At 41.7% G+C, this 22,411-nt stretch overlaps 1 protein-coding gene across 10 annotated transcripts in view; it reads right to left on the bottom strand.

Moving 5' to 3' along the window:
- agrn (agrin) overlaps positions 1-22,411 on the bottom strand; it is a 238,124-nt gene that overhangs the window by 85,898 nt on the left and 129,815 nt on the right. For all 10 annotated transcript variants that reach the window (XM_047599697.1, XM_047599689.1, XM_047599706.1 and 7 more), the window contains one exon: positions 15,517-15,732. In XM_047599697.1, the coding sequence (XP_047455653.1) occupies positions 15,517-15,732 (216 nt within the window). The remainder of the gene's footprint in view (positions 1-15,516; positions 15,733-22,411) is intronic.

Below are 22,411 nucleotides of genomic sequence, written 5' to 3' on the forward strand. Positions count from 1 at the left end.
GAGCTGTCAGTGCCGTGCTGGCTTTACTTGAAGCCCTGCCGCCACGACACCACCAGTAGCCCAGATGTGTGTGCGCGTGTATGTGTATGTGCACATGGGGAGACTATGTGTGTTCATTCAAGTATATGCCAGTGCACGTCGACAGAGAGCTATGGAGTTCAGATAAGTGAGTTTCTGATATCTATGCATGCGTATCTGCACAGCCGCGTGTGCGTGCGTGTCTGTGATGCGTTTCCTGTTGTGCTGGGTGTGATAATGGCAGGAGCAGGGGGTTGAAGCTAATCAAATGCAATGATGCGATGTGGGGAGACTTGGCAGTGTGTGTTCTAATCAAGAACCTCCCCATTGCCAGCAGGAGAGGAAGAAGAAGAAGAAGAGAAAAAAAAACAAGAAAAAAAGACAGAATGTGACACTGAGACAAAAACAACAACAAGGGCACTGGGTTCAAATATTGACTGCAAGGGACGAGAAACTATAACAATTCCATTACTATTCAGACATTTTCTGTAAGAGTTCAAGAGAGAAGTGAGGAGAGCTTTGGAACACTGGACCTCCTACCTTCCAGATTGTTTTTGTTCTTTAAGCTGCATTATTCAGTATTTTCCTATCAGCAGTAAGTGAGCATTACATGTGTAATGTGAAAGTTTATTAACAAGTCCACAAATTACCACCAGACTCTGCAGAGGATATACAATTACTGCCATCACCTTTAGCATGTCAACTTTAAAAGCCAATGCATATGTCAAATGTGTGATATTCAGCCCGAGGTTGTGCCTCTAGGTGGCTTAGTGCGCAATACACAAACATGAAATTGGTGTTGATCATTAAAGGGATACAGGAATGCAAAGAGGCAAAATGCTCGGGGGCTACTTTAAAATACATTCATGCACAACTTCATGAAAATAAGTCAGGTGCACTGCTACTCATTGCCTTTGATTTGTTTCCAATCCCTCTCTGTTTGCTACTTTACATTTGACTGCTCTGTCACGAGTCCATCTTTACAAATCCAGGCTTTTTGTTGGTATAAATGAAATGCCAGGACTTCAGTAATCCCCTCCCATTGGTAGTCTGTCTGCTTTGTCTTTCAATGTGACGTTGAAGAATGAAGCAGCGCTTTACTTTATTTTATTTTGGATCTGGGTTCAGGAGCTACCATCAGAATCAGAAGATGCACGTTGCAAATTTTGCGTGACAAGATGCCACTAATTTGCAATTTAGACAGTTTTCATATTGTTCAAAAATGAAAACTCAAATCACTTTAATATCACAGCGCTCGACAGTGTAAAACCTGTTAAACTACTCTCAGCTAAAACTTCAGAATCATGAGTGACTGGAATGCCAGTATTGTGACTCACTGAGTGACCAAACTAATGTTTATTCTGTAGAGAAAAAGAGTAAAATACGGAGTGATGTACTTCAAAGTAAAAACAGAAATGTGTTATAAGGTAAAATCGGGCATGTGAAATGCAGGAGTACAACATCAATAGGCTCTTGGCACGTTTAAATAAAAAAACAGCAAACCAGGAAGGACAGGAAGTCAGAAACATGGAGAGTAGATGGAGAGGTTGTGTTGAGCTGGTAAGAGGGAGGTGTGTGTAAGTGCGATAAGAGAAGAGGTCAGAATGGAAGCAAGAAAAAGGCAAAATAAAATGGTCAGAAAAAAATCAGACAAGATCAAAAAAAAATACAAAAATCCAAGTACTAAATATGGATGAAAATGTGCAGCCAGATATTCAAACCAAGTGATGAGGAGCAGGAGGCATGGACTGAGGGAAGGCCAAAGGATTAACAGTCCTACACACCTCTCCAACATGCTGTCCGAGTACACAAACACGCACACGCTTCCTCTATTTTCTGTGCTGTGAGGCCAGTGGCAACAAGATGATTCTCTGTGTTTGATGTAGTTCCTCAAAGAGCTCCATTCAACTGCAGCTGTTTCTCCCTTTCACACATTTTGCTGTTTTACCCTTTGGAATGGAAAACGAACCGCACAAAACCCTCATCGTGCTCTAGACATCGGTCACACTCACTGTAAAATAGTGCGGCCTGAGCATACAGTACAGCTGGACAAAATTTAAGCCAAATATCTGAAATTTATTCCAAGTGTGAGAAATGTTAAGGAGGACAAAGAACAATGTCTTTAATTGGACAATAGTTTTGTCCAAAAAGATCAGTGTTTAGTTAAGTTTAAGTGGCAGATGATAAAATACTAAAAGTAAGCAATTCCTCAATTTTTGGCGTCATCGTTGTCATCTCCAGTGGCAGATATCTCACGCTTGAAAGATGCAGTAAAGTGCAGGTGGGGTGCTGAAACGACTGCACAGGGCCTATTTGTTCTTCTGAGTGACAGAAGGACAGCAGAAGAGGATTAAACCATCTGGATGTGGCATTTATGACAAACACAGACAGCGGTGTGTCCATCTTTCAAATGACAGCACGCAATTTCACCAAAAAATCTACAGTTATGCATCAGCAAACATAAAAAACACGAAACATCCTTTAGCAAAACTCCCTTGAATCCTTGGGCGGTTACATCCACTTATCTTATCTAATCTTATCATTTTAACACTGTCAAAGTATACTCATGGGAAATTCTCTCGCCCCTTGGCAGACACGTCAGACTGCAGCTACAGAACAGCCTCCATGGAGCGCGTGACACCAGAGCAAGATGGAGTATAAAGATTTTGTTGAATCTGGAGAGGCTCCAAAAAAGAAATATTGGCATCAAAATAATAGAGTGATTCCATATAACACAGCAAAACACAAGGTAAAAAAGTAAGCACCGAGTACCAAACACTTCAGTTCCTCTAACGACCACTTGAGGCTGCTTCTAAATGCTATGCAATATCAACCCGCAGAGACATGTTAAAATGGCAAACAAAACAAACTATTTGGTACAAACTGGACTGGTCCAAAGGGACAAACTTTCTTTTTTGCATATTTAAGGATGTAGGCAGTTTGGACGAAAGGCACATGCAATCACAAGTCTCTAGCTGCCCATCATCTTTAATCATTACTCGTCCAACTCAACTCCACTCATGCCCCAGGCCTCTATAGAACACTTTTGGATTGGCTGGGAGTTAGGTGGAGTCAGGCACCGGCAAGATTGAGACAAACAGAGCCACTATAACTAGCTTCAAACCATAGACTGTATGTAAATATGGAAAACGCACCTCTACCTCTTTGCATTGGTCAAAGTGACGGTAGTTTCCCAGGAATAACTGAAACTATGCTTGAAAACACTTTTTAGCGTTTTAGTTTGGTCCATTCACTAACATGGAGGAGTTGAAGTTTATGACCTATACTGTAGCAAGTCACCAGGGGGAGCTATAATTTGGCTTTACTTTACTTTTGAGGAGCTGTTCCTCTGTCCATTTTTATTTATGATCTTTTCTCTAAACCCACTCTTTGGAAAACCTAAGGCTGAGCTCACAGAGGTTCTGTCACTTTATTACATAGTTTAGAGTTCTCTCAGTTACTGCTAAATGACTCTCCAAATGGTTATACATGTGTCAAAACATCCAGACAGTTAAAATGTGACAACTCACTCTATTTTAGACCTTTAATCCATATAAATAGCTAAAGAGATAAAAGGTAAGACAAAAAGAAAAACACTAGCTGATGGACGGTCTCTTTAACCTCGGGGCCTCCCGTGTCACCTTAATAGCCCATGGGAAAAGTCGGTATTACTTATTGGAAAACTGTCACTGCTTGTACCAAGAGCTGTGACTCTTGGATCAAGGCCTTTTGAACATAACAAAGAAGCTCTTGGTGCCAAAACAAGTCGGTGAGAGGAGTCAGAGATGCTCTTAACTGCTTCTTTGTTTATCTCTTCAAGCCCAGGATCCCACTAATCAATAATGCATTTATATTGTTTGAGTGTTGATTCTACACTGACGCCTCTGGATGAAAAGTTGTGAGATTAAACCTGGTCAGACCCAGTTAACAGATTTAGCATTACAGCGTACATTTATACAGCAGCTTTGGTTCATTTTTGAAATACTGTCATCACTAAAACTTCCCCGGGAGCAGGAAACAGGAATAATGACTTTAGCATGCATAATAGTTTAAAATCTGAATAAAATTCAATCTGCACTCTTGTGCCGAAAAAACAAAATGAAAAGATGCTGGAATCAATGAACTCCACTGAGAGCACTGTGCATTCAGACTGACACCCATGCCACAGAAAGAGGTACGAGGACCCATGTGGGCTAAGTGGCACATATGCCACAAGTTTCCTTTCATTAGGTCCTGATTAACGGGAGCCGGTTGTGGTGGGGAGCCAAAATCATCACTGATGTGCAGCGGAGCATTGGCTAATCATACTTGGCCTTTGCCATCAAAACACTTGCTAATGAGTGATGGCCGCTGGGCACAATATGCTGTTTCAGAGCTGCTGAAAAGTCAGCTACAGTAGGTGTTTGGTTCTCAGCACAAACACAGGAGCATCTGTGTGGAGTCATGCACACATGAATGCTTGACGGGCTCTGACTTTATCTCTCCCCTCAATGGTGTCATATAAATCTATTCAAGAGTTCTCTGTCACCAGGTGATACAAGATACAACACCATATCACGAATGCATTTGTTCCTAATCTGGAAGAAGGAATGTGTAATTATTACATCATTACAGGAAAATATATCTATTTTTTACTCCATATTTTTCTGACCTTACTCACATTATTATCTTGTGATCATAACTTGCTGCTTACTATTTATAACTCAAAGCAACTCATTCATATGAATTCTCGGCAAATTAAATCTGGTTTTTACATTTCCAATTACTCTTTGGAATAAACTGAGACATCAGCGACAACTACAGAAAGCTCATCAACAGAAAAAAGCTCCCTGTGAAACACAAGTCAGATGGTTCAAAAAAGACCAAAATGCTGTTTGTGAACATAACCTCACTATCTCTCTTTCTCTCCCACACACTCACTGACACCCAGGGACATGTGGAATCTGATAAACCACTCAAATCGGCGCGCCCGTTTCAGCTTTCCAATATGGGGACCCCATTTAACTTGACAACAATTTAATTTAAGCAATGTTGATAAGGCTGCAGGACACAGAGAGAGGCAGCAGGAAGCTGCAGCAGGAGCAGAAAGTACTGACATTTATTCAGAGCAAACAGTAGATGAAAATAACTCGGATTGATTCTCTGCCTTTTCAATAGCAACTACTATTACTGCAACCAGGCGCAGTGTGTGCATGTGTCTATTATTCTAATTGTGAAGAAAATTGCGAGCTCAAAGAGTAAGAAAACAAACACATTTGGGGAAATTAAGGTGCACTGGACAGCCCTTACAATTTCCACGCTAATGTGGTTAGGGCCAACGGTAAACAGAGAGGCAGTTTATATGGTCAACATCACCGGTCAAGTGACAAACACTATAAGACTGACTCATTCAATCTGCTGAGAAGCACCACTTTAATAGTGTTTTGCTTGTTTTATTCCACTATAAACAGGACATTTGAGTTAGGGCACAGCTCAGAGAAGAAGTGTTCAAATTTGGGTGTGCTCCACTGCAACAAAGAGGAGGAAGGAGGACACTGTTAGGTCCTTCAGTAGAAAGAAAACATTGTGAAATGTTTTGTGCAAACGCTTGTCTTTTTCAGACACCACAACACAAGTTAATTGTATGCAATATCCTTTAATAAATACTTATGTCAATAATAAATGAGTTGAACTGGGAAGGAGTTTTCATTTTTCCGATGGAGCACTTTAAAGTCACAACACAGATCTCCAGAGAATCTAACAGTACTTTTATCTTTATGATCTACGCTTTTCCAAAAATAGTAATAATGTGTTTTTTTTTTTGTTTTTTTTTGTTCTGTATGTGTTATCTCTTTATGACAGTAGTACTTAGAAGATTCCATTATTACCGGCAGAGTCCGCCACATCTACGTGGCATTCAAATTGCCCAAGAGCAAGAGGTTCAGAGGAAATTATATGCCGTATTGTTACCGTTTATGATTGTTTTGTCCTTTGTGTAACCTGTAATTAACTGATGTCTGTCTTACATTTACAACAGCTGGGGTGTCACATAAAAGTGCTCAAGAAGCAAGGCACATAATGGCTTTTATTAAGAAGCGTCCATAGAAAACACAACTTATTTGTCAGCGATTGGTGCTGATGTTCTATCGTGGCAGATAAGCAGTCGCCGACAATCCACACGTCCAACTCTCCACCGAGGTCACCAACTCCTCTGCCTGTCTGTTCTCTGTCAGGTAAAGTAACTGATTCAGAAGGAAATGAATGCACCGTTAGCCTACATAGCCTATATTATGGCATTGTAGGTTTTATTTACAAAAAAAATCCTTCAATAGCATGCAGGGTTAATACATGTACTGCCCAGGGCCAAATAGAATACTAAGCCTTTTTCTCTTCTGCTATGTCTGAAATCACTCTCTGATCCACCCGTTCAATATAAAACTCCCTGCACTGGAATAGCTTATAACAAGGAACAAGTTGATTCAAGTATGAACTCACAGAATTTATTTCATTAATTCATTCCATAATTTGGAATATATACTTGACAACAGAACACTCAAATACAGCACAGTTAGATTATCCTTCGTTATCCTGGGGACTGGATTTCTCTTCCTCTCTGCTCACTTAACCACATTCACATTCCAACCCAGGTGTGAAGTGTGCCTCATTAGTTCGCTAACATGAACAGCAGCAGGACTCTGCGTCCCCGTGACCTTGATCAATAAGCCGGGTGCTACTTCATGTGGGCTTTGAGATCAAACAGTGTACTATACAACACACATGGGACTGCAACAAAAGGTTTAGAATCTGTTTGGTCATTTTACAATAGCGACAGTGGGATTTAAAATCAATCCCCCCCTAAAAGGAAGGACGGCTTAATTTGTCCTCAAATGCCAAAGTGTTAACCCACTAACACTCTGGGGAGTGAACTCAGACGATGGGGAAACTATAACCAGGTTTCAAAGCAGGAGTGAATCTACAGCCTATCCCAGCGGCCACTGGGCAAGATGCACCCTGAACAGGTCTCAGACAGACAACCATTCACACTCACACTCAGTCACCAGTTAACCTAATGAGCATGTCTTTGGACGGTGGGAGATGCACCCAGACTACATGCCTTAGTCAGCCAGCGGGTTTGAGCTCAATCATCTTGCTGTGAGGTATATGTGCTAACCACCACACAACTGTGCTGGCCTTAGGTCCAGCTCAGACACATTTGTTGTATTTCCCCAATATTTGCTATCCCCTGCATGAGGTTTCTATCGATAGGAAACAAGACATACCACATATTTAAAAAAAAAAAATTAAATAAATCAACCTGTGGATTTTATAAATCGATAGCGGACCTTTCAAAATCCAGCCCTTTGAAACACACTCAATAATTAATAACCAAACATGGAGGAACTGTTGAACGATGAACACAGTCTATACACATATTTTCTTTCACACTCCTGTACCATTTCGTGGACAATCTTTAGAAGTCAGGGTCCTGACAGTTGTCACTGGCTCTGTTCGGCGAAACATAAAATAACCGTTATTGTCTGCTGAGCTGGTAGTTATCCTAATATTTTCAACAGAGCTCTGCTTTTATCATTTTCACTCCCTTCCATCTCCCTCAAAGTATACATGGAGAAAATAACAAATAACAATGTATTATTCAGGAGAAGCCAAATGCATAAATACATTAAAAGGTCTCAAAACACAACCCCTTGTCTGGGATTATGTGGGCGTGTGTGGATACGGAGGTGTGTGTATGTGGATATAATCTGTGTTTTACCTGCACAGTAGCAGAGGCAGGGAGAGAGAGAGAGAGATGACGAAGAAGACAGGATTTGCTTACAAGAAGCAGTGGTTGCAGAGGAGTGGAACAGCAAGTAAAGATGGATAGAGGATTCCAGCAAAGCCCATTATCATCTCTTTATGTGCGTGAGAGTGTGTGCTGAAGTACGATAACAAAAATGTAGATTTTTCAATCTATCTGTTTGCAAAATGCCTGCAGTGTGTGTATATTTCACTAAGTATGCCTGCCATGCATAGGGGTATAAATGCACTATCAGTACCTTACACACAGACGCACACACACGCAGTTAGTCCGTCAGGTTCTGCATGCTGCATGGTTATGAATACCAAGCAAGAGTCAGTGCCCCGGGGAAATGAAAGCACGAAAGCAGAGTTATTTACAATGACCTCTCGCCCTGTGTGTGTGTCCATTTGTGCGTGTACGAGCGGATAAATGTGTTCAGCAATCACCCTGGAGAAATTTGATTACTTTCTACATTTGTGTATTTGAGCCTGTGTTTGTGTAAGTTACTACTGATGATAGTAGCAGTGGCAACATTGTGTCTGAAAGTCTTAGAGCGGCAAGAGGGAGAGAAAGAGGGATGGACAAAAAGAAGTGAAAGTGAAGGAGTGACAAGAAGCAAGGGGCGCGTGACTAAGGCGCTTTTGGCTGAGCTAACAGCACGCAAATGAAGGAGAGGTGAAAGAGAGAGTGAAGTTAAGAACAATGGACTGAAAGAGAAGGAAGACAAGATGGGAAGAAAAAAGAGAGGAGGGAAGTAGAGTGTGAAAAGGAAGAGAGTGTAAAAGGCAAGAGGCAATAAGCCCATAAGGGTAAAGACGAAAAGGGGAGGGGGAGAAAATTGGGACGAGGATGGGAAGAGAAGTTAAGAGAAGAAGAAAAGGGAAAGCAAAATGAGAAAAGGTGTGGAGGTAGAGATGACTTGTTGTCTGTTATACTTCGCAGAACACTGTTATCTACTCTGGCAAAGCCAAAAGTCATCTCTGCCATCTACAGCTATTACCACCAGTACATTGTCACTGGGGGCAACCAGGCATGTCGCTGGGGTAACAATATAAATTGGCAGAGCATGAGCAGACGGGGTTACACGGGGGTAAAGGAGGAATAAATAAAGCAGGTTGGCTTTCATCTCCAGCTCCGCTCCAGAATGAGGCTTTGGCTAGTGGGGGATTTTCAGACACGTCGCACCCCAGCCAGCTTTGGGGCCTACGAGGGGATAAATCAGGGCTTTACCTGGCCCAGCCCAGACACCTTAACAACCAGCCAGACCAGCACCAGACACATTTTCAAAACGCACAGCTGGGGTAGCAAGCTCAGGACTTTTTATTTTAGATTCTTCTGGGAAATGTCCTCTCCCAACAGTAGTTCAAGAGGAAAACCTTCGATTTATAAAAGAGTGTACTAAAAGACAGGAACTACATGGGTTTATGTGTAAACATTTGTTTCACAAAGTGCTTCAAAACCTCCCATAGCTGTTTACACTAGACTATTGCTATAAACAGCCAAATGACTGGGTTTGCATGATCTTTGTATACATATTTGTTAGTTTTCTGTCCAGAAAACAAATCTCTGCTACCAGTGTCTCCTCCATGTAGGCACATACCAGGAGGTGAGCATGTAAAATCTTCCAGCTGGAACAGAAGTCAAACCATAGCAACCAGGAATGTGTTTAATGTTGGCAATGTAGGTATTTTTCTAAACCTACGTATTGAGTGCCTAAATCTGACCAAACAGCACCTACAAACATGGGTGATAACACAAAATGGGGAATAATAAGTCAGCTGATTGAAAAAGTGATGGTCAGACACAAACCACCAAGACAACAACAACAAAAGAGAAATAGCTGTATATGAAGCTCAGTGTGAGTTAAATTAGGAAAAGTGTCTTCACCCTAGCTCATTCAAAATTCACTTTCTTCCCACTCCCCCGGCCAGCTGGGACTTTCCAGCCTATCGATTCAGATTTTGCCGTGATCTCAATCACCCAACCAGGCCATTGCATCAGACTTCAAATATGTTTCTCCTCTGTTGCTCTAATTTCAGTTTGAAATTGCTGTGACCCTCCACCACCATGTTCACCTCGGTTCTTCACATGCGTGGCTCATGTGGAGCACCTTAAGAGTCCACTCAAATGTGACGATGCCACAGATGCTTACTTTTCTCTTATTATGCCTCAACAGTCATATCTTTAACTTCCCTGGTTTAACTGCAATACATACAGACACCAACAATTCACTGGCCAGCTTTGAAAATGTTGTTATATATAACTAAATACAACTTCACGTTGCAGAAGGAGATGGATGTTCACATCCTCTTAGTATTAGGTCTGATTGCCAGCAGTTTGTAAGAGCAGACAGAGTATCAGGTGTGGAGTACTGATGCCTTTTTCCTTTCACTGTGAGGACACAAGGAGTGTCGGTGCTGGAGAGATAAAACCCTCTCTAAAGCACAGTGAGACAGAGAGAGAGAGACTGTGCTGACAGAGTAGGACGTAGGGGGCTGCACTCATAGCCAACTCTCAAGAGCCCAAACGTGCACATGCACGCATACACAAAATCAACCTCCACTGATCACTGTCTTGAACCCCGGTCACTGTACCCACACACTCCACCTTTTTGCATTACTTGTTGCACTCCTTCAAAAAGAAAACAAGTAAAAGAAGCCATGTTCCACTAGAGTGGCCACACAAGATGAGTTGTGCAGCACTTGTGTGGCTCTCTCAGGGAAAGGGAGTGTATTTATCTGTCTGCTCCAAGTTCAATATTAGGAAAGCCAACATGGTGCACGTTCCCCAGTCGCCTGTGTACATGGTCCCACACATACACACACATACCCACACACACAAACATATAATTGCCCAAATGTCTCATGTTTCTCTGAACCAGAAAGAGCTTGCTGTGTTCCTTTCTTTTTCTGCCCCTCTCACTCTGAGGACTTTCTTTTCTTAACCATGTGTTGTTATCTGGCGCTCCTGTGGGGCCAATTTAAATGCTGCTTCTCCTTTTAATTTCGATAATATCTAAGGCCATTATGTGCTCGCTGCCTGGCTGCTTGACCGCCGGAAATGTAACCCCGCCGATTCCAAATCATCCTTCTAGAACAAAAGGAGGATAATGAAAAAGCTGGGCCCGAGCTGGTCAGCACCATTAAGGTGCAGGTTATGTGAATATTAGAGGGGAGCGATGGGAGAGAATAAGAGGCCACGTTGCAACAACATGTGGGACATTTTGTCCTGCCCTCAGGAGGGAGCTTGTACTATTACCTTTGAACTTAAATGTTGTAATAGCTAGTTCAGTGCCATAAGTGAGATGCCAAACTGATGTGTTGTAGGTAGTTTTTTTTTTTTTTTTAATATTGAAGCAAATTGAGCTAAAATGAACTATGCAGTCACAGGAGTGGGAATATGTAGTGTAGGCTGTAATCAAGCCAATGTATTTGGCTTTAAAAATGCAAGCATATCCAAAATGTGAATAAAAAATGTCTCATTGCGATGGAAAGTGTGTTCATGCATCTAAAGTGAGTAAAAAAGGACAGAGCTGTGGCAGAGAGTTGGTCTATTAACTGTGGAGGGGGCTTACAGCAGAGGTTGTGCCACAATGTCCTCTTCCAGACAGATGTGGATGACTGAGGGTTTGTTTAAAACCTTTCTGACCTGCCTGTGATTCATTTAACTTAATTTCAGCAGAATTGCACGATGCCAAATCAGTGACACAAAACAATGAAAATAAGAGCACTGTTGAATGAAAGCACAATTAACCAATTAGCAGAGACAACATGATAGTGTATTAAAGTGAGTGATGATGTTGTTTATCATTTAAAAATGCAACTTTTCTGGCGGTGAAATGATTAAAGTGTTATTTCTGTTTTTAAAAGTAGCACAGGCAGTCCTTACACAGGCTTCAAAAAGTCCACACTGGAAAATGTAGCGGTGTCAGCGTCCTACAGACACCTGCTGATTGACGTTCCCTCCTGTTTGTGAAAGTATACACCAAGCTTCAGATTTGTACTTAGTGCTAACAAAATGCTCCATATAAGTCTGGTCCCTTTAAAGTCGGGATAATCTGTGAGGAAAAAAAAAAAAACTTCTTTTGTGGCTGTACTCCTGAGTGCCAGATAAGACTCCAGAGTTGCTTTGAATTGGACATGACGGCTTCTCAGAACGGTAGCCAATTCACTTACCCCAATGAAAACCCGCCATTCAAATCGAATGAGTCAAACGAGACTTCGCACAAAAGTGCCAATCCCACCGCCCACACTATTCTTAAAGTTAAAAGCTCCCCCTTTCCCTCGGCTCACTCTCTCTTTTAGCGCTGGCTCCTGCTCTTCTTCCTTCCTGTTCTTTGCCTCACTCTTCCTCCATCAGCCCTGACAACTCCATAATCTCAGGCAGGGTGACCTGTCCAGACCCTCAGTACCGGCTGAATTTATTGGAGGAGAAAGAGAATGAGAACCTGTCACTTGGCTTCCACTGACCTCATGATACCCTCTCCCTTCCACACACACATACATCCTAGCAAATATGCATGTATAGCATCCTGCACACCAATGTCCTTATACCGCTACAGAATATTAATGCAAATGTGCTTGAATTCAGCCATAAACCAACACATGAATGTGAACACTGACGACTGCTACGCCACAACCTTTCCATCCACTATAAAACTACTTGTCGTCTACAGACGTGTGTGGGAGCACGCCAGAGGTAGCTGTAGCAAGAAAATCAAAGGGAACCCAGATAGCACTTAGTTAAGTGGCTGATGCAAGACCTTGACTGAATCAACCATGTTAGCTATAGCATAAAGCTATAACAGCTATAAGTGAAGAGTCCAGAGCTGAAAAGACGATTATTTCTGCTGTACAAGTTTTATAAATTTAAAAATGCTGCACTGGATGCATTTCTCCAGACAGATGGTCTTTGGTGGGTGACAGACCCATGCATTAAAATATTTGTACCTACAAGGAATTTGTTATTTTGTTGCATGGAAAACATAGAATAAAATAAAATAAAATAAAATAAAATAAAATAAAATAAAATAAAATATACAAACAAAGAAAAGAAAACAAAGCTAAGACAAAAGCAGCTGGAGATTTCTTGAATGTGTTTCGTCTAAGCATCTTCAGCTTTAAAGGACTGAGTAGAGGTTTTTATCAAGGACATCTGTGGGTAGTGTTTGTGTCTGAAACTCACGTGACTAGAGTGTGTTAATGACGCAATGCTCGCCTGAATTAGGGGACGTTATTCAGATTAACATGGGAGGTGCCGCGTTCCCTAACAACATTTTTGCATTGACTGCATTATAAATCAAGAGTGACAGCATTTTTCCTTACCAAGACTAAATACAGGCACCACAGTAAGGTAAACAGCAGGTTATGTAACAGGCTTCATAATAATTATTATTAATCTTACAGTAAAAGTGTATCAATTAGCAATTCTACAGCACTTGTAATAAGTGGTCTCCATCCACTTATTACAGATTACACATTTGTTACCAACAGGCATTCCTGTGCGTATTCTGAAAAAAATAGGTCACTGGTTACATGAAAAAGTTGCATTAGCATTAGCATTATTTATATTAGGTTAACTACAATGCAGGCAATTTAAGTAAAAAAGAAATCCTAGGAAAGGATGTCTGTTCTGATGGAGAATATGTAGCTATAATCAACAATACTATTATTAGTATAGATCATATTTTACTTCACTGCCAGTGGTTTCCAGTGGTTATTATGGTGCTTCTGGTGGCCTTAAACCCCCCACAAACCATCATTACAACCTTCATACTACTGATTTCACTCTCTAAATTTAATCCACCATTCATTCACTCAATCACTCTGTTTCTCCAGCACTCCACTATTTGTCTAAATGTTCAGGCGCTCATTCTTCTTTCATTACTCCCCCACTCCCTCTGCAGAGGCTTTTTTCTCTCTGTTCCACGCTGCACCTTGTGTTCCTCCCATCCTATCTCTGTCCTCCTAGCTCTTTATTTTCTCTCTGCCAGTTGTGGGCAGTCACCAAGCTTGTTATTAGTGCCAGGTTCAAGCCTGCACTGTAATCAGACCCCTGGAATTAGCAGCGGGCCCACACTGGCAGGAAGGCACAGCGCTGACAAAACACTATAGTTATTACTGAGGCTGCTGCAATGTTGTAGCTTTGGCAGGGATCTTCTCCTCAGAGCCTTGGATTTTGATAGGCTCTGCTAAAGAGAAGCAATGAGAGGTACAGCAGGAGTATAGGCGCCCACCAGGGGCTGAGAGATAAAATACACACTGGATGGCCACCAATGGGAGCATTAAGTGGCACATTTTTTTGTTGTGGGGTTGCAGGTGGTGCTGAAGCACTGGGAGCATAGCCATATTGGAAACACAATGGATTGCACATAATGGGGACGTTGTTTTATTATTGTGGGATAAAGATAGGATGGCAATGCATGTTGTATTAGGACAGGGTGCAATAGAAATCCATTTACTTGACAAAAACAAGCAATTTAACATCACTCAGAGAGACACAGCTTTGTCTGATTAAGTAACCATGATAGTCTTTTGTCCAAGTTCAAAACTGTTCTGTTGTTTCTATTATTTATTAAAACAAAATCTCCCAACCACTGTTAAAATTTACCATTCTTTAAGCCATTTATAAACTTTCACATTCAACTCTCAGTGGATGTGAAATGAAGAGTGCCAGTCTTGGTTAACATTGCATCAGAAATACCATTGACGCAGCAGTCTTCCTAGGACTGATCCTTTCTGGATGAAAGGCACCAATTTGATTTCTCAAAATATCCAAACCATAGATTGTATAAAGATGGATGGCAGAACAGCTGCTCAAAAGCGATTCTAATGCTGATTCATACTGCATGCACACAGAGTCCATTTTTCTGATAAGTTTCTTTTTAGTTTGTTATTATTTGAAGCTAGATAGAAACAGGATGTGACATCAAGTCGCCATGCCAACTGTTCCTAAATGAGCACACAGTAATTTTAATTATCATGGTTTTTACTGTCTACTGTAATTTTATTGTTTTTATTTTTTGCAACTGTAATCTATTTATCTTTTTATTTCTCTTTATATGTACTCTGTGCCCTGTGCTGTACAGCACCTTGATCGACTGCTGTTGTCTTAAAGGTGCTTTATAAGTAAAGCTTGAGTTGAATTGAAAAAATAGCCCCCAGAAAAATAGCGTCAGTTTGGTCAATGCATTGTCCTTATTTATACAGTCTATGTCCAAACCCTGTGTGTACTAATGGTCAAACATAAAAGCTCCTGCTGCCGCTTAATAGTCTTCAAAGAACACTGTAAACCTCATTTTGAAGTTTGGGTGTTGTGATGATTTTATGAATACAGCACAGCAGATGAACATTTAATACTGCTCAACCTCTATCGCCTTCAAATGTGAAATCCACAATGTGTTCCTTTTAAGTACTGCATGAGAATAACAAGTATTTAAATGTCAAACTTTAAACTGACTTTCTTTAATTTCCATTCCCACAAGTAATTTCAGCATACTCTCAAAGTCTTGAAACTAGGTAAGACAGAAAAAGGCAGATCATTCCAAAAATGTCAGGGGATTTCCAAAAATGAGCTACTCTGCAGTAAAAGCACACAGAATTATCCCAGATCATCCACTGTTTGCTTAAAAATGACTATTTTCGGTCTCAAAAAGAGATTGGATGATTTGCTGAAACATTTTCTGAGAGTTTGCTGGTTGGTGGGCAGGTTGTACTTACAGCAGGGTCCCTTGCGGAGAACCTTGATGCGTCGCTGTGCTTGACACTGGGCTTTCTCCAGCTCACACTCATTGGAATAGGTGGATGAATCCGAGCCGCAGACAGGCGCCACCAATAATGGGCAATCCGTTTTCTTGCAAATACACCCAGCCTTGGCTGGGTCAGTTGGGTCACGCTCACAAACAGCACCAAAGCCACACAGCATCCCTCTGCAGCCTGGCAGAAAGGAAGACAAGGAGGACAATGAGTTAGCATTAATGTACACCAGTTCTCAATGTTGCCCAGTATCACAATTTGAAGTCCAATCATCAAAGCCATCTGACCCCAAACCTGCCCGATGCATAGTTTAATTAAACACATTAATTGTAGTCCACGTCTGTTTCAAACATGAACTGATTATACATGCAAACAAATGAAGACTAATGATGTTTTTCTTCTACTTCTTCTTGCAGAAGAAAGTTTAATACCAGACAGGCATGTCTAAACAGATTTATCTCACTATGTGTCATCCATTAGGGTCTTTGTGGAGAACCCTACACAGTTCAGCCACACAAAAGCTTCAGGGATTAAATGTGATCCTGGCATAAAGCAAACAGATGCTCTCAATTCATTCAGAGAGAATCGGTCCACCCATGCAGAGAAAAGCACACAGTGTTGTTGGACGTGCTGAACATTTTACAGATTTTGGAAAAGCTTTAATGTTAAAATTTTCAGAAACTCTGCAACGACATTAAATCGATCTACAGGCAGCCAGCTTGTGGTCAGTTCATTTTCATCCTCTGAAGAGGATGCAGTCTTCAAACATCAAGGATACACCGTCCAGGAAAACAGGCAGCAACATGAAGACAAACCGAGGTTAGCCAAACACTTCAAGGCTTCACAAGTCAAGCACGAACAACTCTCAAGACTTTGATCCTAAACCTCCCACTGACTCCTCAGCTTTGATCAAGTGTTAAATAGCAAAACTGGAAACTTTGTCCAAGTGCTGAATGTGCACAGCAAACAGGGAGTGTGTACATGCATATGCAGCCATTTTTCTTTTTTTTTTTTGTTGTTGTGTGTGTGTGTGTGTGTACACAACATGAACTTGGAAAGTAATTGACCCGTACTGTGGCATCTACAGCTGCTGTGGATCTGCACCCACTCTGAGAGCTGTTGGGCAGCCAGCTGGTGTGACATGGTGGTGTCAGTTCTGAGGGGGGGGCATGAAAAGAGATGGCAAGCTCTCACGGAGCGGCAACATGATTGGAAATCAATGAACAAAAGCTCGCAGAAAACGAGTCCACTATATAAAAAAATAAATAAATAAATAAGTAAAAAAGTCTCTTTGGCTGGAGAGGTGAGCAGCAAGTGTCACTGTGAGGATATTTATGTCACACAATCACACACTCATGCACCTACACACAACTTTCTTATCACTGGCTCCCAGGCTAGCACTAAACGGAAGGCATGTCCGCTTGGAGTCACTGGCAGGTGACTTTTGCGGTACCGTATAGATAGACAGACAGACAGCCAGATAGACCACCACACACATGCACACACATGCTCTTTGTGTGCAGCTCAGACAACTGCTCCTGCATCTGTCCAAGGTATCTCATTCTGTCTCTGTCCTCACACCAAAACACAGTGCGTGAATGCGTCTGTGTGTGTGCACATGTGTGTGCACCCGCACAGAATGACAGGCGGGGAGGATGTTTTTGACTTGCCCACTGTTCCCTGTGGGGGAGCTCCTGACAGCTACCTGAGCTCACTCTCTCTTGTACCAGGGGAAAAAGAAGTGAGTGTGTGAGTTTGTGCGAAGCTATCCATGAATGCATCTGTATTCCTGACAGCGTGCATGTGTGTCTAGGAGGTGTAGGCATTAGGTGTCTCACACACAGGCACACACATGAATGGGGCCGGGTGCTTGCATGAAGGCCTTGTCATGACTGGGCTCCTGCTCTGCCATCACTTCACACCACGCGCCATGTGCTTCTGTGTGCTTGTGTATGTGAGTGAGGTTCGGTGTCAGTTTGAAGAGACAAGAGGTGAAATTCAATCGAACCGTGTCAGATGTGTACAACAGAGAGGGAGGGTGTCTGATTGTATGACAGGGAAAAAAAATGTGAGAGACTGAGGTTGCAGGTCACCAAAAAAAAAGATCTCGCTATGGTTTAAATCAGATGAACAGTACAGTTTGGAAACACCTTCTCATTCGATGTGTTTTCCTTACTTTTTTCTGATGTTCTACATAGTAGAGTAAAACTGAAGACATAAAAATTATGACATGGAATTATGTAGGAAAAAAAAAAGTATTAAAGAAAGATATATCGTAATAAAGTAGTACTTCCTAATACTAAGTAACTCTACTTTGAATGTCAACACACCATCTAGAGAGAATTAAATCCTGAATGCTAGTGGTGAAGTGTAACCAGAAGCCTTGAGAGATGTTTCCCTATAAGAAAATCTCAGACCAGCCTTAAGCTTAACTGTCTGACAAAAGACTGACATCAGAGCCGAGGGCTCTGTCAAAGTGAAGGTATCAAATGCAGGCTCTGGACTGAGTGTACAAACTGCATACTTATGTACCAGGAGTTCTTTCCTGGGAAAGATCCTCCTGGCACCCAAGAACAGATACATCTGACACTTCCAATTTCTTTAGAACAGGGAAAAAAATCTTTGGCACTTAATATGAACAGCGGTATCTACCGTGTCTGCAAACAAAAGTACACTACCAATGAAAACTTTGGCAACAATAAATCGTAACTGTGCTGGCCCTGACCCAGTTTGACTGACAGGCGATCTCTGGGAGCACAAGCACAATAATGGAAACAGTGAGGATCCGGTGGACATGTCCTGGAGACAGATGAGCATTACTTTACAAAGAGTACAAATGCGATAAAATGGAAATCTCCACATACCCAGTGTAAACCTTTTCCCACCGGTAACACACACAATGAAAGCAGCGAGGAACTTCGGATAGTGCTTTATGTTGGAATGAAAGCAGGATAGAATAGACAACTGCCCTATAATGCTGGATGATGGTTATTGCTCAACGCTTTCACGCTCACAAGCAACCGGCATAAATGGTAAAAATCTTTTCCAAAGACCCAAGACCATTTTCCATTAGTGTCTCACTGATGGATTAAACAGTGAAGAGGCATATAAACACAGTGGCTCCTTCACTCCACTGAAAACTTCAGTATATTAATTTTATTTAAAACACCTCTGAGTACAACATAACAGAATAATACAGCACACTATCCCATTGCCCCTTTTACTATCACCATTTAAAGAAGAGCAGTTAAACAATGAGTTTGTATTCTTATTCTTCCTCCTTATTATTTAGACAGCTGTCTGACTTTTGAACTTCATAGATCAATGCTAAAAATAAGAGAGCCAAAAGCTCAAAATAAAATTTGATACTAGACTAGCAAAATTACAAATCGATGCTTCCAAATAACAGTCTGATAATGAGAACCACTGTGCGGCTCCAGTGGGACTAATGGGCATGACCTTTGGAGATTGTTTTCTCTTACTAGAGTTGTGGGAAATAATGTGGATTTTTTTTTAATGCATACTATGTGTATGCAGGCAACAAAGCAATCTCTGGGGAAGTTTCCAGCTGAGCTGACATGATGACATGGGGCACTGTAAAACAAATTAATTTATATCTTAATATGGAGTGGTTCAATGCCCTGCTGTACTATATCTCCAAAACGATGAAACTATATGGCATAGTTTGATGATTTTCTTGATAGTGTAGAGCTCCACAATGGAAACAAAATCTAAAATGTTCTTAGACTGTCCAGGTTTGGTCTTTCAGACTTGCTTGACATGCCTTAAGAAAGAGCTGTAAACAGTTCTTAAGTGCTCGCAAAGGTGTGAGCTTTTGTATACAAAATTGTGCAAGCGCACTTATACCATTTGTAGATGCAGCTTTGCAATTTGTTGTGTAGATGTCTTTTTGAGTGTGTGTGTGTGTGTGTGTGTGTGTGTGTGTGTGTGTGTGTGTGTGTGTGTGTGTGTGTGTGTGTGCATGCTCTGCGGTCCATGTAAGTGTGTAAGGTAATCTCCCTCTAGCCCTGCAGCGTTAAAAGCCTCACTTCCATGATGGTTTTTCTTCCAATTGGAGGCAGAGGCAGAAAATCCTATTGCGAAGAAAAGACGGCATGTCCAGTTTGTACTTGTCCAAGGCAAACGTCTTGTCCAGGTAACGCATCATCCCGTGTTAGGACAACTCACCCATTAATAATGACACGGCAGCAGAGCCTTAAGGATGCTCTCAGTGCTTCAGTTGGTTATGGAAAGAAAAGGATGTTGTGATTCGAGTCACAGTGAAGAACGTCATGGCTCTGGTGGCAGTTATTCATGTTCTTTTGTCCCAGTTCTGATGCGTGAGGATTCAGAGTAGGTCGGAGGTAATACACATTTAAGTTCATTTCTTGTGTGGATCCCAACACGATTCATTTTCACCCACTCCTCTGTGTTAGTACAGTGGGGGCCTATGCTTTCAGTTCAATTGTAAAACAGTGCTTCCTCGCTGGCACAGCAAATGAAAGATACATATTTCATCCTATGTTATCTCTGCGCAATTTTCGTGTTAGTCGCTTGCTTTTCGTTATAGATTGAGAGAGACACAAATTCAATAAATATGTCCCAAAACCAGAGAGTTTCTATTACTCTGAGATTGTTTCTACTCTGTGAAGAAAATGTCCCCACAGCTTGTGTTTGTGGTGATGCTCTATCAGTTTCATTGTTTTGCTGCCTTGTTACATTTACTTCAAACAAAGTGAAAAGGGGAGAAATGGACTGGTGTGGCAAGCATGAATGCGTCCAGGCCCAATACAGCTTGACAGAATTGCCTTGACAAACTCAAAATGGCTACTTGGGAAGGAACAATAGTCTCTGCAGGGAGGAGGATACCTGTCATGTCTTTTGAATGATTTTACAGCAGTCCCATTTGCTTCAGCAAGAGAGGGAAGGAAAAGAGAAGATGTAGGGGAAGGAAGGTGTGCATGAATAATTAACATCTTGAACTTTACATGGGTGACAAGAAAAGCAGCCAAATTATCGGGACGATGGGCATAGTAATGCACAAATGGCGAACGTGCTGGAAAACCCGCAAAGGTAGAGTCAGTTTTAACATGATCAGATTAAATCTGCACTCGACAGCTTCAGCACTGACTAATAACATATTGGCTGCCAGGAAATCAGGAAAGGAAAGTTGATGGAGGGAGATAAAGCTTGGTGTCAGAGAAGTGACATCGCATTAATGCAGAATGAGTCTAAATTCATTACGCTCTAGCACTCCAAGGGGACATCTTCCACTTACTCCTTAATAAAAGAACCCTTTCCTTTCAGATGACGCTAAGTAATACAGATGTGCTGCTCAGTCCGGGCAGCTTTTAACAGTCCTCTCCTCTCTCTCCTCCTCTCCATAAGAGGGCTTTAGCCTCTCTATCAGTGTAGCCGTACCAGAAGACCTCCGCGGTGAAGGGACAAGTTGCTATGGCAACAGCCAGTGATGCAATCGGCACAGAGCTGCTTCTCTCATCACATTGGGAGTGGAAACTTTCCGTCATGCCCACAGGTGGATTACATATGTATGCACATATACATGCAGCATCTGTGTGAATCCAGTGCCTCCTCAATAAACTCCTTGACATATTTGATGAGTTTGCCTACTTATTATGGCCGGATGCACCAGTGAGGCTATAGGTGCTTTGCATAGATCTGGAGCACAGCAATAGATCAGTGCAGTATTGAAAATCAGTTGACTTCCCTGTCCATCGATACGGTTATTTTCAGCACACAGTACACTACACAGTGGTGTAGTGTACTATGTCAGCGAAATGATATAGAAACACAGCGGTGGATAGCAGCTATACCTGGTAAAATGTCTGAGACGGAAAAAATCAAACCTACACGGCTCCTATTGATCTCTGTCAGTGGTCCCTTGGGGACCAATGCAGTCAATTATTGACCTTCCAACACCCAGTGTGAAATAAAGAAAATATCTGCTCCAAAAAGTACACCCCACCACACCAATGAGACTCACACTCAATGAGAAATTGCTACTTTAAACTGGTTAAATGAAAAGAAAACGGGGGAGGGAGGGATTTTCTAAAGAAAACAACTTTTCTCTTGTCCTGCTTTTCAACCCCGCTGTTCTTATCAGCACAACAGGAGAATGAACAAAACACAAACTGTAAAGATCTATCAGTGTACTGCATTTTCTCTATGCCTTCTGCTGCAGTTCTCTCCTCTGTCTTGAAGATGCAGCATTTATGTTTTTGCATGTGTGTGTGTGTATGTGTGTGAGGGCTAGTACAATACTGTGTTTTCTCCTTCCCTCACATAAAGGGAGCAATCAATTTCATCCTCCTACTGCTTTCTGAATGCAACACACGCTTGTACAACTGAGCGCCTGGGCCTTGACCCGGCTAACACGCAGGATGAACTTATTTACCAGACTCCATCGTCCAGACCTGCACAGGCTTACGCCTTTCCAGAAAGTGAGAGATAAAGTTGGAGATAGACTGAGACAAAATGGGGAGATGAAGGAAGGCAGGCGAGGGGAAAAAAGGTTTTACTGGAAGAAATACTGGATGAGATGAAGAAACAGAGGTGAAAGAAGGTTAGAGTGAAATATGAGCGGTAGAGGGAAACTAACTGGATTGGAATACCTTTTACTCTTTACACCTTGTTCAATCCAGAATGTCAAGCAAAGCCTCACCAGCTGCAAATAATCTGCGGGCTGTGGCATAATTGATGCAAAGACTATTGGACTGTCCATGTGAAATCAATAGGTCAAAATCTGAATACACATTGACAGTGTTAGAGGAGGTCTGGATCTTTAAAAGGCTGTACATCCTTAAATTTTCCCTGTTGGCATTGCTGCTAAGTCACCTCA

This window comes from Mugil cephalus, chromosome 1 (assembly GCF_022458985.1).
Source record: "Mugil cephalus isolate CIBA_MC_2020 chromosome 1, CIBA_Mcephalus_1.1, whole genome shotgun sequence".
NCBI classification, from domain to species: Eukaryota; Metazoa; Chordata; class Actinopteri; order Mugiliformes; family Mugilidae; genus Mugil; species Mugil cephalus.